Source organism: Platalea leucorodia (genome assembly GCF_965183815.1).
Source record: "Platalea leucorodia genome assembly, chromosome: 5".
In the NCBI taxonomy this organism is placed as follows: Eukaryota; Metazoa; Chordata; class Aves; order Pelecaniformes; family Threskiornithidae; genus Platalea; species Platalea leucorodia.
Genome location: NC_138827.1, coordinates 95365590 through 95381969, shown reverse-complemented (window position 1 = coordinate 95381969; position 16380 = coordinate 95365590). Strand labels below are relative to the sequence as shown.

The 16380-nt window shown below is 39.7% G+C and overlaps 1 protein-coding gene across 1 annotated transcript in view; it reads right to left on the bottom strand.

The window, feature by feature from the left end:
• THSD7B (thrombospondin type 1 domain containing 7B) overlaps window positions 1-6958 on the bottom strand; it is a gene marked incomplete at its 3' end in the record, with an annotated part of 273337 nt that extends 266379 nt beyond the window's left edge. Inside the window, exons 1-2 of the mRNA XM_082312579.1 lie at window positions 6875-6958; window positions 4655-4828 (exon numbers count right to left, since the gene is read on the bottom strand). Of these exons, the coding sequence (XP_082168705.1) occupies window positions 4655-4793 (139 nt within the window). The 5' untranslated portion in view covers window positions 4794-4828; window positions 6875-6958. The remainder of the gene's footprint in view (window positions 1-4654; window positions 4829-6874) is intronic.
• Window positions 6959-16380: the final 9422 nt, after the last annotated feature.

The window sequence follows — 16380 nt, the reverse complement described above, 5'->3', positions numbered from 1 at the left end:
TATGAAGGTATAAACTGATCATGAATAAAGTTAAAGGTGAAAATAAGAAGGCTTATCATTCTAGAACAACTTTTCAATCAAGTTTATAGCAACAATCTGACCAGTTTTAGAATGGAACTTAATAGGTTGTTTGTTTTTTTTTAAATTATTTATTAATTGTTGCTGCTGTCAATATGACAAGATTGCAGTCTATAACCCAAGAGAACCACTGCAGTCCTAAACTCTCACTAGCGAAGAACCTTAGAATCATTCAAAACTTGATTAAATCAAGGCTAAATTTCCATTTTAGAGTTTAAATATTTAAAATTCCATTCACCAAGATAGCATAAGAATAACCTACAATTAGAACATTTGCCACAAAATAAGAAGCTTGGAAGCGACAGACAGTCCGAGAAATATCAAAACTTCCAGATACCACACAAAGATCACTAAAAAGACATTTGCGCTTCCTTCATGAATTGTTGTCCTATCAAATAAAAAACCCCACCTAATCTAGGGCAGATTATCATTCTTCATCTTGCAGAGCTTTTGGAAAAATATCACTTGATGCAGAGCTATCTTTGAATCTCTTTTCAGAAGGTTTGAGCTCTACTGTCCTTTGAAGATCTGGACTCCTTTTAACATTTGGTGTACGTAGGTAAAAGTTTATCTTTTAAGACATAAGGTCAAAGGCACTTCCAAACTAGCACTTGGCCTTCCTGAAATTAAGATCTTGAGAAAGGGCAATTTTATGGCAGTATTACCTGAGAACAGAGAACAAAAGATCTTTTTCATCTTAGCCGTAACTGGCTCACCCACATTCACGAGTAGTTCAAAGGTTCCTCCACGTTAGAAGTTGTTCTCCGAAAAGTTCATTTCGTACCCTTTCCATTATGGATTGTTTCTGAAGAAAGACTAATGATCAAAACCCATTTGCTAACCCTATTTTAAGAAGGGCTTTCAAATATGGGTAATAACTCTGAACTAAAGTTTTTTTGTGTTCACCTGGGGCAAGAGAGCTTATGGCTCACCACGCCTAGCTCCCAGAAGCCCACAAACACCAGAAGATTAATGGTTTCTTCCTCAGGTAAAAATCTCTCTACTGTGCAGCTGTATTACAAATCCATTTCCCAGTCTGATATCTCACTTTCAGTGCTCTTCCATTCGTAACAGGGAGCATGTCCCTGCTAGGCTAAATCGCCATCCTGATCCATTTTTTGGAGAGAATTACAGATGGAGAACGCACTGGGACACCACATCTGGGTTTTTAATGGTCCCCTTCCTCCCTTCTGTAGTAGACAGAGTATTATTCCCATGTTAAAGAGCATTTTACCACAATTAGAGAACTATTTTCCTAAAAATCAGAACATTTTCATCCTACAAAAACATTTTTACAATATTCCCCTTACTAAAAACAAAAGCCACATCACTGCTTTAGCTCCGAGAGCCACCTTGATGGGGTATGTCCCTTATCCCTTTCATTCTGTTAGTATTCTGGGGGAAACAGCACATGCACGGTTACCGAAGTGTAGTTTATGGAGGAGCTGAAGACACCAGCAGTGATGGTGAGACTGCAACCTGCCCACACAGCAACTGCAAGTGTCTCTAGGAAGGGCTAATTTTCAGCATTTTGTAATCCTAATTATCAGCCCCTCTCCTGTAAAGCACACAAAGTATTTCCTGCATTGCACATATTTTAGACTTCATTTAGACTTCAGAACTAAATTTTAGAGTTACACCAAAAAATAAACCAACTAGAATCATGCTGTGGATTCACGCGTGCATACATATTCTATACACAGTTTTAAAAGCTTAAATGGCCATCGCTAAAACATAGACATATTTGCAATACAGAAATTCCAGGCACTTTTAGGACCATTCAAGAGCTGAAGAAAATCAACATGGTGAAATATGCAAATTGCTAATTGGCTATTGCATTAAACAATATTAATTTGCAGGGATTTAGATCCAATTAAATTTTCTCAAGATTTTATCACTAAAACTGCTTTGTTAGTTAGCAAGTGTTGGAAAATTATTCAGCTATTTGAGGTTGCTGAGTAATTTAATTGATATAATTATTGCTTTCATGTTTAGGCCGGTGGTCACAAAATAAGTATCTGACAAGAAATGTCTTGAAACCAAAAGATACAGTGTACAGATATTTAGACGTTAGCATATCATCTCTAAAAACCGAAAGCTAAAAATAAATGGTTTTAAGACAGGCCACAAATAAGCAAATTGCAAGTGATAGCCCTTTGAACAGCTGAGGGACGAGTACATATAATCTACCTCACACTGCCACGTTCTTACATTTTAGAAATATAGAGCCTGGGTTTTTTGTAGATGCAGTTATTTCAATACAATGCCTTTCATCTATACCAAGACCACCAAGTCCAGCATGAAAATGTATGAGTCTTCATTAGATAAAGCCAAGGATTTAGCTGAAAAAAAGCCTGCTTTATAACCTTCAGTGCTGATATGATGCTTTCCCCGCCCCCCATCCATATTAAAGATGCATCTCTGGACTTCTGTGTGCTAGGAAAATTTACTCTAGTACACATAAATTCATTTTCTTAAAGTCAGAGCTTCCAGTCGCATAATCTTATTTAATTATACAGCATGACATTTCAATAAGAAGTTGAATTTCTCTACAGTAGGTAAGTAACTTGCCATGCTTGCAACAGACATTTCAAGATTTAAAACCAAAACAGATCATCTCCTTTCCCATTAGGGATTGCTCGTTTCTCATTAGATTGTTTCATTAAAAAAAGGACAACAGCTGTAGGTTTTCTTTCTATGAGAATGGATCTGCTCCATTCTGACATTAAAAGCTACTTCATTTTCTTAGCAAAACAAAGTGTTTTAGGTGAACATACTATTCATTTCAACCTAGAACTAAACATTTTGAGTTTAGACATAACTTTCATCCAATTTTCAACAAAATGCTCCAATGAAAAAATGAAAGATTTGTTTACAAATGTAAAAATTTTTAACTGGAGGAACAAAAAAAAAAAACAATCTTTGTTTTTACCAAACAGGACAATGAATTTGGCTCAAGCTCACAAGTTATTTTCATTTTGAAAACATTTCACTCAAAATTGTTTTCTGCCTCTTGTCACTACATAAGCATAGAAAGCACATCAAAATACTGTTAGGATTTAAGGTTTTTAAAATTACTCTTGAGGGCTCAAATATTTCTAATTCAGTGTGGTAGAGTCACAAGAAGTGACAATTTTCTTCTGCATCTGGAAGACAGACCTTTACAACGAGCTCATCACAGGGCTTTCAGAGCATGGTACCCCACGGCCATGCAAACCTGTGCACCGCCTTTTCTTAGTTCTAAATACATCTGCCTCAGATGCTTTGAAGCATCGATAACTCTTTATTGTCAGCTGGAATCATCAAGTCAAATTAAATTTTTATGACTTCCAATGCACACCCCTAAAGACTGACGGCACAATACACTTCAGAACTGAAGAGAAGACAGACAGCATTGAAGGGTCTAATTTGTCTTAAGAAAACAACTTTCAAAGCTTGTTCAAAAATCACATAAATAACAGTGAATTGGAGAAAGACAGTTTATGTTGTTGTTGATTTCCTCTTCATTTTACATGCAAGACTTTGTAAAAAAAGTCTTTAGAAATATAGTATCGGATTGTACTTAACCAGCACTTCACCAGCATTCAGCCTCCCGTCCCAGTGACCATGGTGAGAAGCTTGCATTCATCCTACCAGGAGGAAGGAGCCCTCCCAGAATAACAGTTTCATTATTCAGCTCATTCAATCTCTTACCTTCTATAGAAATACGATTAAAAAACAAATAACCAAAACAGCAAAGAACCTCTCTTAAAAAAAAGAGGAAAATTATTTTTCCATCAAATTTAATCGCTCTGGTACTCAGTCATAAAAGCCAAACCTCAAGGGGATCCTGGGCAATGAAACCCCTGGTTCAGTTGCGTATTTTTGATGAAGTACTTTGAGGAAACATTTCCTGAATTTGCCCATCTTTCCACTTCATTAAACATTCTTTGTTGTTGTGTTGTGCTACAAAATCAGCACCCAATGCATCATGCTTATTTTTACGCATCTGTATCATGCCATTTCTTATTTACCTCCTCCCTCTCACTAAGAATCGCAGTGTTATCAACATGTTGTCACAAAAGTTTCCAAACATTGCATGTGCCCGATTTCTAATGTTCAAACACTGCATGCATCCAACCTGACTGTTGGACAGAAATAATTCACTGAATGTACCAATGAAATTATAAGTAGATCAACCAAGAGTACGGACTTCTGTCTCAGTTCATCCTGAAAGACACTGGTGTGTCCTTTTCATTCAAACATGAAAAGAAAATGATTAAATATTTCAAAGGAAGCAACATTAGGATGATATCAGGACCCAGTAAATATTTTACTCTTGGATTAAAAGCATTAAGGAGTCCAGAGTTACACTCTAGAGTCACACCGGTGCATAACTGCAACAGACATGAAGATTACTAATTTAAAATAGAGATTAAACCCCCCTATTTTTCAGTTACAAAAAAAATTTAGAACAGAAGACATTATCAGGTTTTTTAACTTATTATTAAGCCAAAAAAGAACGGAGAAAGGGCAATCACTGCATCCTTGAATGCAGGAATTATCTAGTAGATAAACCAACATATCTTTTTCCTACCTGTTTTCCAGACAAACTGATGACCTCTCCTGGCTTCCAGATCAGCTGTTTGTAACATTAAGAAAACAAACAAAAGGAAGGACTTCCCCAGGCTCTGCCATGCCCAATGAGGAGAAACCCAGTTCTGTTGTAGAAGCATAATTCAGATAATTCAGTCTCTTGTCTTCTTTGGTCCTAGAATTAACAAAAAAAGAAAAAGTATGCTAAAAGACTTAAAATGCCAAGGCAACAGGCTCAGCCTAAGGGTAACCTGGTGGCCACTGTGCATTTCATACTCCCTGTGTGCCGGATTCGTGGAGGACAAGTCTGTTAAGAGAGGCTTCACTTGGAGAGAAAGAGAGGGGAAAAAAGGCAGGAGGGCAGAGAGAGGAGAGGGCCAGCTCCCGGAGGACCTGCAGTCCCATCCTACAAATACAGCCATCACAAATGCTTTTAGCAGGTTCTTAAGAAGAAAACTGACAGTGCAAATAAATGGCAAGGGAACTGATAACAGTCTGTGATGTGTCTCTTCTTTTCTCTATTTAATTTATCTTTTTCATGAATGTTATCATGCTATAGGCAGGCTAAACCAAAGCTGAGAATAGATTCCAGGTGCAAAATTCAGCTCTGAATACAGACCCCATATCCTACATTTAAGATCCCTGACAACTGAAATACCAGACCTGGAACTGTTTTAGCTCCATAGCACGTGTGAACACGGGATACACAAAAGCAACATGAGAAAGGCAGCCGGAAAAGCAGGGGTTGCTCATCAGTACGTGATGAACCAGGCTGAAAGGGAAAACTAGACATTACTCAGGCATTTCTCTGGAATTGGGGACTCACACTCAAGTCCCTGACCTCTGAGCTCCAGATCAGCAACAAGTTAATCTGGAGAGGTCTCTCCGACAAAGGGATTTTAATTAAGCTCTCCAACACTTCAGAAAAATTCCAGAGCCACGTTGTGACTGAGACAGGAATGGACCAAGCCCTGTTGCTGGAGCAGTTTAACACTGTACAGCTCATTAAAATAATCACTGTGCGGCACTGGAAGCAAGGAAGAATGTCTCTCTGGGTCTCCCACACAACGCAGGAGCAGAACTTCTAAATGACTGCTTCAGTGAATGTCCACACTGTTTACATACCATGGAAAAGCTCCAAAACCAGACAGGTTAAGAAAGACATACAACAAAACAAAACCTTAGAACTTCTGATTCAGCCTGGTGATTCAAATCTGTGTTTCTCTCACCCCAAAAGCAGACCAACCAGCCACTTACTTAGGCAGATTTTACATGAGTTTCAAGATATCCTGGATTCATCCACATTCAAGTGGGAACAGTTTTGAAGTCTCAAAAAATGTTCATGGTACATGCCACATCAAACAAGAGCTAGTTTCTGATGTAAATTCACATATTAATTTTTTCTTATGTAATATCTTCTGTATTTATACCATGTTTAAATTCCCAATGTATTTCTACTTATTAGTGATCAATCCTACTTTTATAGGTAAAAATGTCACATCCATATTAGCGTAAGGAGAGCGATAACACCTGGCTTCAAGATTTGTCTTCATTGGCATAATCTCAGTGATTTTCATTAAAATTATCAGTTATTAGAAGCTTCGTCCAGAAAATTCCATTACATTCCCAACCTTATGAAAAGCAACATTGTCATAATACATAATACACAGCATCGGTCTTGATAAGAAACTGAAGATAAACCTGAAAATAGTACATATTGAACATACAGTAAAACTTTTCATTTCAAGCTGTATTTAAATTACTTAGAAACAGTTTCTATCATGATAAATTACTGCAATTATATTTAATCAGATATTGACTAACTACAGTGGAAGATACAATGTAATATCTGTTATCTGGTTTAGTTCATTCTTGCGTTTCAGATGAACAGCATTTCAGGTAAGACCTGAAAACCCATCAAGCTGACCAAATACAGTAACGCAGGCAAGGACCAGATTTATTGCTTTGCTCATGTCTTCTGGGTTAGTTTCATTCAGAATTCACATTTAATTCAGAATGCAACCCGCTGAGTCCCAACACCTGGACAAAGTAACGCAGACCACAAGCGAAGCTCAGAAATCTTGAGCATCCTTCAGAAATCAGACGGAGAGGACCTCGTTCCTCCCCAACGCAAATACAGTAGGGAAGTCCTCGGGGGCAAACGGGAGGCCCTCAGACATCCTGCAATTAATTTTTTTTGCCTGTCTATATGGCTGCTCACCTCACACAGAAGAGCTGAGGAGGGACTCGCCCAGTGTCTTCAGCATTGCAGTCAGCATCTATGACGGTCAGAAAACGAAGTCACCGACTTTCTGTCAAGGGAAAGAAGAGGAATTAGTGACATTGGCTCCAATACAGTTCACACCCAAAAATGCAAAACAAGGAAAGAAATTATTCAGATGCTCAGATTTAATTACTGGAGGGGAGCCAGCACACCCAGCCCTGCGCAGACAACACTCATCCGAATTGCAGGGCGGCTCTCCAGGTCCAAAAGAATGCCATAAAAACAACATGCCTTAAACAGGTGGGGCATGAAATGGGCAAATCCAAGGAAACCTCAGATAACAGCTGATAAAGACGCTGAGATTTTTAATGAAGCACCAGTAGCATTCATCAGCTGCTTTCTCAACACACCGCCTTCATCTCAGCATCCAAAGGGTCAGTAAACAGCAATAAATCCCTGGGAGTAGCAGCCTCCTGCCCAAAACAAGGGGGTTCGCATATGTTCATTCTTTGGGCAGGACTACAAAGATAACTGGCTGCTGCTCCCCACGGAGCAAGAACAGAGATTACATTAAGTCAGAAAAAATAGAAATAAATTAGACACCATGAGACTGATTCTAATCTCGCCCACCCCAGCCGAGCTCAATAGAGTCCACTGATTTACACCACAGCAAAGCACAATAAAAATTTGTCTGTATATCTAGGTTTGTATAACACAATTTGGAACAGTAGCCGTTCTGTCCTGATACGATAAAAAATTATTGCACAGGCAACATATGCTATCTACAGAAACATGAATAAATTACATTATGAAGGCCACCAACACTTCACATCAAATTTAGTTACAGTATATCTCAGCTCCCAAATGTGTCAGCATGGCTAGCTGTAAACTGGCAAATAGAGAGGAAAAATGAAGAAAAAAAAAATAAAAAAAGAAATTTGCATTTTAAAAATTGACTTCACCAACACTAGTCATGATTAAATTCATGCAATTGCTTAAATATGTTCAAGGTATGTGTTTTACTCTGAAAAATATCTCGCTTTTCCAAAACTGATTATCTGTATTTCTTCAATACCCTTCGTAATACAGGCCTGGCCAATTAATAGTCTGCACTAATAGATTCTCATTAAATTAAATAAAGAGGTGTTGTTTTCATATATTTGAAGGATTAGACACAAGCATCCTTTTAGTTTTGTTTGGTTTGTATGGAATCTTGTTCAGAAAAACAAGGATATCATACATTAGCTGTAATGGCTGGGAATATACAGGCAGTCTTGAAAAAGCCACGTGCAAGTTTTTTAATGATCATAACAATGCATTTACATTATCTAATCCACTGCTAATTCTCTTAATGACAGGATTGAACAAAATTAGCTCTGAATAGCTGACTTAATTTAGAAACCTGCATTTCTGCCGAAAACACAGCATTCAAGTATAGTGTCAAAATGTTATAAATAAATAAATATGCATACAGCTGACAAATAAACATCATATTTCTTAAGTCTTCAAAATTTAATTCCATTTTCAATGTCAATGAAATACCCAGCAGCCAAATCCCGGTCTAATCCCTGCTTAGGTAGGGAGGGTTAAAAGCCTCTGGGAAGCTTTTCCCGTTTTCCAGCCCCTGCCCGGACAGCCACAAGCTACAGATGTGCACGCAGAGGCAGAGGTTTCCAAGTGACAGGCACTGTGCTAGTCCAAGACACGTTAGAGTCCTCAAAATCATCCGACACTGAAAGACGAAAGATTGATGGTCCAGTTTTGACTCCCCGCTCCACATGTATTGCACTGGTAGAGAAGGGACCAGTTGCTCTTTCTGCAAGTTTCCATGGGACAAGAGGTTTCTTTAGTCATTTTGCACCATTTCTGTGGTTTAGGAAAGTTCAGTCTGGCTCTGCTCCAACGCGGAATTATACAGTATTTATTACTGAACTTAGAAAAAGATCAACTTAAACTGATCTAAACCTGAGACATGATTTCAGCCTTGTCATACATCCATTAAAGTCCCCCTGAGTTCACCAGGAGTTGTGACCTTCCCCGTCACGGGTAAATCTGACCTACTTTTTTTGTATGACAAGGGAATACTGACAAGGACACCTGGGTAGCACTCTCCATTTAAAATACACAATGCAATTAGAATAATCCCAAACACTTTAAACAGCAACAAAAAAAAAAAGCAATTGCAGATCACATGCGTGGCTATAGATCTTTTGGCAGGTGTACAGCACAAAGATAAGCATCGTTAATCATGAATAAATTTCCTTAACATAAACGTAAGCAGTTAAGTATGCAACTGTTTGCCTGCTACACACAGCACAAACCCATTGCTTGTGAGATTCCAAGATAATCTGGATGTTTAGAGCACATTCTTTATCCTCAGATACCACTAAAATCTGCTTTGCCTTCTCAGAATGCTGTTATCCAAAAAGCTAATTCTATTCTGTCCTAAGACAGCAGAATGCCTGGCCTGTAGCAGCAAAGGCTGATCACCACGGACCTGCACTGCAGACCATCCCTGAGGGGGATATTTCCAAAAAACCACTAATGCTAGTGCTACAGGCACTGAGTTTAATAAAATGAAAGCGTTTGCACAGTCACATACATCAAACTAGGAGCAGACCTTCAGATATAAGTGCATATGTGCCCATGGCACGCGTGTACATGCATACTGCCCAATTTTTTATTTAATGAACATAGTTACGCTAAATTGTCTTTACTTCCATATGGAAAACAAACACCACACATTTTTCCACTTACACATTTGGAGAAAGACAGTCTTCTGGTTAAAGTAGGGACACCCTAAATTCATTCCACTTCCAGCTGTGTCAGAGACCTCCTGTGCAAAAAGTCACTTAAGGTCACGCTCTGACACTAATACCTGATTCTGCAAGCGCTCCCCTTGATTTCAGTGGAGTGACTTTGCGTATATGTGAACAGTAGCTTGATTTTCTATACCTCTACTTCTTCATCTCCAAACCTCAGCGAAGAATAGTTACTCTTCTTCCCGGAGCATTCTCGAAAATCCTGGATAAAACCATACAGCGTGAATGAGCTAAATTTATACATCAGGTTGACAACTGCCTGACTGCTTTTGTCCTAAGTGGTCACTCATCAGGAATCAAAACATTAAGCTCTACAATTCTTTGGTAATTTGCTACAATAATGATAAGGGTAAATAATGCCTGAAAGCACATCCGGTGTTAACACATCTGCACACGGAAGACAACTCCAAACAACCAGCAGATGGTCCAAACCAGCCTGCTTTCGGCCGGGAGTAAGCCTGCACGACCTCCAGATCGACAAAGCTGAACATAAATTCACCCCGGTCCATTTTCATGTATAAACCTTAACGACCTTCCTCAACACTCGGTTGCTGGAAAGCTTAGTAGGTAGTCACCATCTTCACCAGTTGTATTTGAAAGTTCAGGTATTTTGGTGATCTCTATAGCCAAATTATAAGAATCTATTAATTATTTAATCTTTTTTCTTCAATCATATTCACTTTGTGTCCCAAAGCTATAGAAGATCCTGGGGATTAAAAGCAAGAATATGAAATAAGTGTACTGCCAGTGAATTGCTTCTTAACTTACATCGATTTGTTTGGGGTACAACCCATGAATCCTAAGTTTTCCTGCTTCAGTTTTTGCACATCCTAAAAACGTAACAAAAGCAGGTTTGAATTTAGAAGTTTAATTATAAACTTAGCTAAGTGGATTATAATGAAAGATGCTGCAGCAAGGGAGCTCAAACTGATGCATTATGACTACATTAAAGAAAACACCAGAGAATAGACTTTCCATCAGTAGAACAACTTTAATTAAAGCAGTGATAGAGCAGAACTATTCTGTGAAATGATACTGCTGTTACATCTCCTTCACTCTAAGTGCTTCCAATGGACTCTATGGGAACATACCTGACTTTCAATAATAAAAAGTCTAAGTGATTTCAGACTTTTCTGAGGAAGGCAGTTCAGTAGATCAGTTAAATGTAGTTGAAGCAAAATTTGCTTCATTTGTACACAAACATGTACAGCTTACACTCTGCTAGAAGAGCAGAGAGATTTCAAAGTCAAGGATTCAAAAGTTTGTGCATTTGAGGAGTATCAGGATGATCCTTTTTCTTCTTTCCCCTACAGCCCCCATACCTGTTGAGAGGAAGATGAACGATGCTCAACAACCACGGAGTTTCCTTCTACAAAAATCATCCAGCGTGTGACCCAATATGTAAGTACCCAAATGTTATCCAAGTCTTGGACTTCTCAATGGTATTTAACTGCCATGGACCTTTTGGTGCTCTCGGTGTTGTGTCTTAGTGCTCAAAGTAGGCTAATTCACCTTCACAAATGTTCTTCAAGCTGCTATCATACTCCTCGCAGCAGGAATAAGTACAGAGCAATTAAGATCAAAATGCTCAAGACTGTCAATAGGTTTCTGTTGTGAACCCAGGCATTGATTTTTTTTCTGAGCAGCAGAACACAGAAAGTGTCCAATAACTTTTAAGTAACCTTTTCACACTGCTTGTGCACTTTCGTATATTTAATTAAATACAAGAAAGGCTGTAGCAGCTCAAACCAAATATCCGCAAAGTCCCAGCTCCTGCCTCCGACAGGAGAAGGATGCCAAATGCCCAGGGTGCCGTGTAAGAACAGAGCGTGCATAAATAACACTTCTCACTGTACCTTCCCAGCCTCCAACACGACGTGGCTTCCACACCCCCTGAGTCAGATCTTTGCATCTGACAGCCCTCTTATAAACTTATGGAGTCACACCCTGAACCTACATAAGTTTGGGGCTTTTTTACAGGTTATGTATATAACCTATATACACCTACACCTGGGTGCCTTCTCATGGCAGGCTGGTCAGCCAGCACAGCAGAACACAGCCCAGAACAAGCTCAGTGACATTTTCACACTATAGCACATCCTCTCCATAACAGCAAAACTTTATAGCTCTGAGAGGGGAAAAAGTTTCTTTTTGTTTATTTTTCAACGGTTAGAGAAAAGTTTGAGTCCATTATCAATATACTATTCTGCTGTAGCTTTTATCATTGGCGCTGGATGAATTAAAGGCCCTTTCAAACTCAGCTATATCTAAGAATTGCTGTCACAGTTGCATAGATCTTGGATTACTGTTAAATTGCAATTAAGCAGACAAAGGGAAAGGGAGCTGGCACTGTTTCCAACACCATTTCAGTAAATGCTATTGCAAGTTGTTGTTCAAAGAGGATTACTCTCACTTCACTGGCAAAACATTGCATATAATGCACATTCAGCAGTATAATACCATTTGAAAACTAGTATTTGAAATTACTTTCCTCTAAGAGGCAAACCTGGAAATCAGACTCAGTAGAGAGCAAACTCCCTACTTTGGCAGCACGACTGTTCACACTAAAAACAACAGAAAGCTTCAAAGTCACCAATTACAAGACAGCAGAGTTTCAAAAAAAGAAAAAAAAAAAATCTCCTCATAACCTCTGCTGCAGGAACAACGGCAGATTTTCCTAGCATTCCCATTAAAGTGCTTTCAGTTCACAGAAATTAAATTGCTTTACTGCAGTGATTTTCTTCTGCATTCTGGTATTACTTTATTATTTGACATTAATACAGCATCGCAGGCTGTAGGTCAGCCTTTTTTTCTCCTCACTGGAACATGGCCATCACAGAGTTTATCAATCTTAAACACAAGGTCAAAATAATACAATCAAGTACCAACAAGCACACGAGCTCAGCAAAGACTTAGGCTCTGCTTAGCAGGGGAAGGGCCACCTGCTTGCTTGCCACAGGACTGGCGTATCTGAAGCTTATCTCCAATTTAAATTGTTATATTCTACACTTCTATGGAACAACCAGAGCAACCGGGTGCATGCACGCACCCAAGCATCTGACCCAACAAATTCACTACAGATAGGTAGGAAAATGTTACAGTTTTAACTTGCTATTCAGTTCTGGGGAGAGTATGTGGGGTTCAGTTTTGAACCTCTCCATATTGGTGACTATGGCTAAAATAACCTCGCTCTTACACACACAACTATGCAGAGGCCAACTTCAATACTTCTTGAATATATAAAGTTTTCTTTCTGCTGTAACACATCAAGAATAATTTCTTTTCCACAGTATTCATACCTCTATCTGTATGTAGTCGTTACTATTTTGCCATTTGCACTACCTAGCTCTAGTCTATACCCAAATGAGCTAACACGAAGAGACACACACACATCCACAAGATAAATTCCACTTCAAAAAACTCATTTCCAAAGTGCTGAAATAAACATTTATTCCAATGCATCCTCTGTCATCAGCCGTTTACCTCAATGCACCAAAGTATGAACTTGTAGGAAAGGAGAAAATACGCAGCATAATGCAATGCAAACACTATACCACTCCAAAAACACGCAGGCTCTCCAGAGGAGCACTCTTAATCAAACACTGACACTGTAGTTCTTCATTTCTTACCAAACATCACCAAGTTCTGTCATGAAGTCTCCTACAACCAAGGCTTCACCTTTTCTACAGAAAAAAAAACCTGTCTATGTCAGGCCTCATGTAAGAACATGTACTTTAAATAATTATAGAGTTAACAAAATAAATATATTTTGTGACGCCTTACTATTGGTTCATTCGTTTTCCTTCCATCTACTTTGCAACACATGCCCTAGTCATTGATGTCGATTGGCCCAGGTAGATAGTGTAGTGAAAGGGTTAAGAAAAAATGATATTACTTTAAAAAAAAAAAAAAAAAAAAAAAAAAGAGAGCGTTGGGATAAAGAACTCCGCTTCTGCTTCCAAATACTGCTTCTGAGCACACGCACAGATGCCAACGGGCACACGCTGCGCTCTGAACCCAGCGTTTGCTAATTGCCATACAGACTTACTCCAACACACCAAGAGTAACACAGGGTAATAACGCATGGCTTGTAATGAAAAGCAGCATTTAGGTGGAATTCATTTTCAGAAATGCATAAGCTACTGCTTATACCGAACTTCTTCATGCTACTGTGCACGGGTGTGCAGGGAAAGGCTTCACAGACCTCATTTCCCCCCCGCAGCGGCAATACCCAGGAAAAACGTGCCTCCGCAGAAGATGCACGCAGCGGCTCCGAGGCCACATCATCGCATCACATCGCTTCCTCTGGAGCGGAAGAAACACCAGGCACGCGCTCGGGCTCAGAACCCGGCGTTCGGATGCATGCCTGAAACTCAGGCGTTCCCAAGCACTTTGCGAGAGCCGCAGAACCAGGTGTAGGAATATGTTTTTCATATCAACATCCATTAATAACACCTGCACATTTATTTAAAAGTGGACTTGCTTTCACCCCAAGATTAACTATGCATGACGACAACAAAAATACCAAATCGCCATAAGGGCAGTTAGAAAGAACGATACTACCCTTCAAAGCAGTTGAAGCAACCAGCTGAGTAAAGCTATACATCTATTTAAGAATTTTGTCATTGTTACCTTTTTCATTCCTGTTTCTTTTCCCCTCTAGCTGGTTAGAGTCACTCACTGTATTTTATCACATTGGGAAGTGTAATCTCTTTAGGGTGAGAAAGATATTTGCCCTGAACACAATATAACATGATTCACACAGGGGTTCCTGACACTATTGCAGTATTGATATGAAAAAAAAAAAAAAATCATAATGATATCAAATGATAAAAGCCCTCAGTATAATATTATTTAAGCAAGGTCAATTGCCCGTGCAGGTTGTTCTTACCAGAGTTCACATTACATCACTGGTCCCATCATCCTGACCTTCCCTGCTGTCATCCCCATTACAGTTCAATTAACAGAGGAGTCCTGCAGTGGCTTGATGAGCATCTGCTGCCTCTACCTGGCAGTAATTCAATAAGGATACGCCATAGGAAGAGATAATGAGAAGTCAGCCCAGTTGTTCTATCTCTCCCCAGGAGAGCAGATGAGTTTGGTTTATGGGAAAGAGAGTGACCTATGAAAATTATCAGTTATTTTCATATTTCAGAGCTTCAGCGCGCTACTGGTAACTTCCAGTGTTCTCTGGTTTGTCTGACGGTGTGGCCCACAAGGATCCAGAACGGTTTTTCCTGGTGGGCCCCTGACAAAAAACCCTTCCCACGCTGAAAGGATACATCTTCCTGAAAGAATTTCTTTGCCAGTTCTACCAAAGGAACAGTTCCTACTTGTGCATTCAGCAGCGGTAGGTCTGAATTAAAAAATTAAATACCTGAGCATAGAAAATGGGCCAAAACTACTACCAAAGTGAATCAGACAATGAAATTCACACCCATGTCACACCTGGGTGAAACACTTCCACAAAACCAAAATCTCCTAGGTTCTCCTTTGCTGCAGATAGCATCACCCTGGTTTTTCTCTCCCTGATACAAAACACAGTTATCAAATACAGTGCAGTGACCACCTCCTCCTCACTGGTGCCCAAATTCCGGTTCTCCATCTCCTTCCACACCTTTCTTACAGAGACCCCCCCATTAACTCCCACCTATCCCCTGTTACTGCCATGTTGCTTTAGGAACACCTGCTCCATCACTAAAACCCCAGAGTCACCTACAGTACCTTCATCTCCTACTCCACCACCGGTTGTCACAGTGACTACTTGAGGGATGTGGCTTTGTCTCCTGTAGAGCTCTCTCCTTCTCTCACGCTCACTGCTATGGATCAAACAGTGTTGGAAATGTTGAACTTCCCTGCCTCTACCCTTGAGATTTCCAGTTTCTTCCACCACTTCCATCGTTTCTCCTCTTCTGAGTACCGAAGCCAACTACGTTCTTCTTTCTGCACAGCTTCCACTGATGCTCAAACTTTGACCAACTCCTCTGTCACCCAGTTTCCTTCAACTCACTCCTAACCCCCACATTTATTCTCACCAACCTCTGCTTATAGGGTGAGGACATATTTTGCCTTGTGATTGTAGTGCCCTCACCAGTTTTGCAGTGCCATTTCAACAATCTTATTCATTGAAACAGGCATTTTCAACTTGATTTCAAAAACAATTCTCTATTTTATGCCTCCTTATTATCACTAAGGTGCAGATTTACTGAAGAAAAGGATGGGCATGAGAGGAGAGAAAAAAAAAGAAGATACGTTTCCTCCCTAAGCCCTGTTTCTGTAACGTGGTCAGTGAACCACAGTGAATTTATATGGCTGCACCATCCAGTACCTCCACATTCACAGCTTAGTTTCTCTCAAGATCAGCTTCGTTTGAGACAGATCCTTTCCCATCACACAATTATTTGCACTGCCCTGAGGAGTGCTTACCTGCTCTGACCGCTCTTTTCTATCAGTACAGTCATCAGGTCTGCTCTCTCACCATTCACAGGATAATCCAGGTTGGCAGGTCCCTACCTCAGAAGGTCTCATTCCAACCTTCTGCTCAAAGTGGGATCAGACAGCCATAGACCATACAAGATATTCTACATTGTCCTCAACTTTTTTATTTTGCTTCTACTTCCCACGACAACGCTTGGTCTACCAAGCTCATGCCAACTGGTATCAGATCTCGGGTTGTGGTTC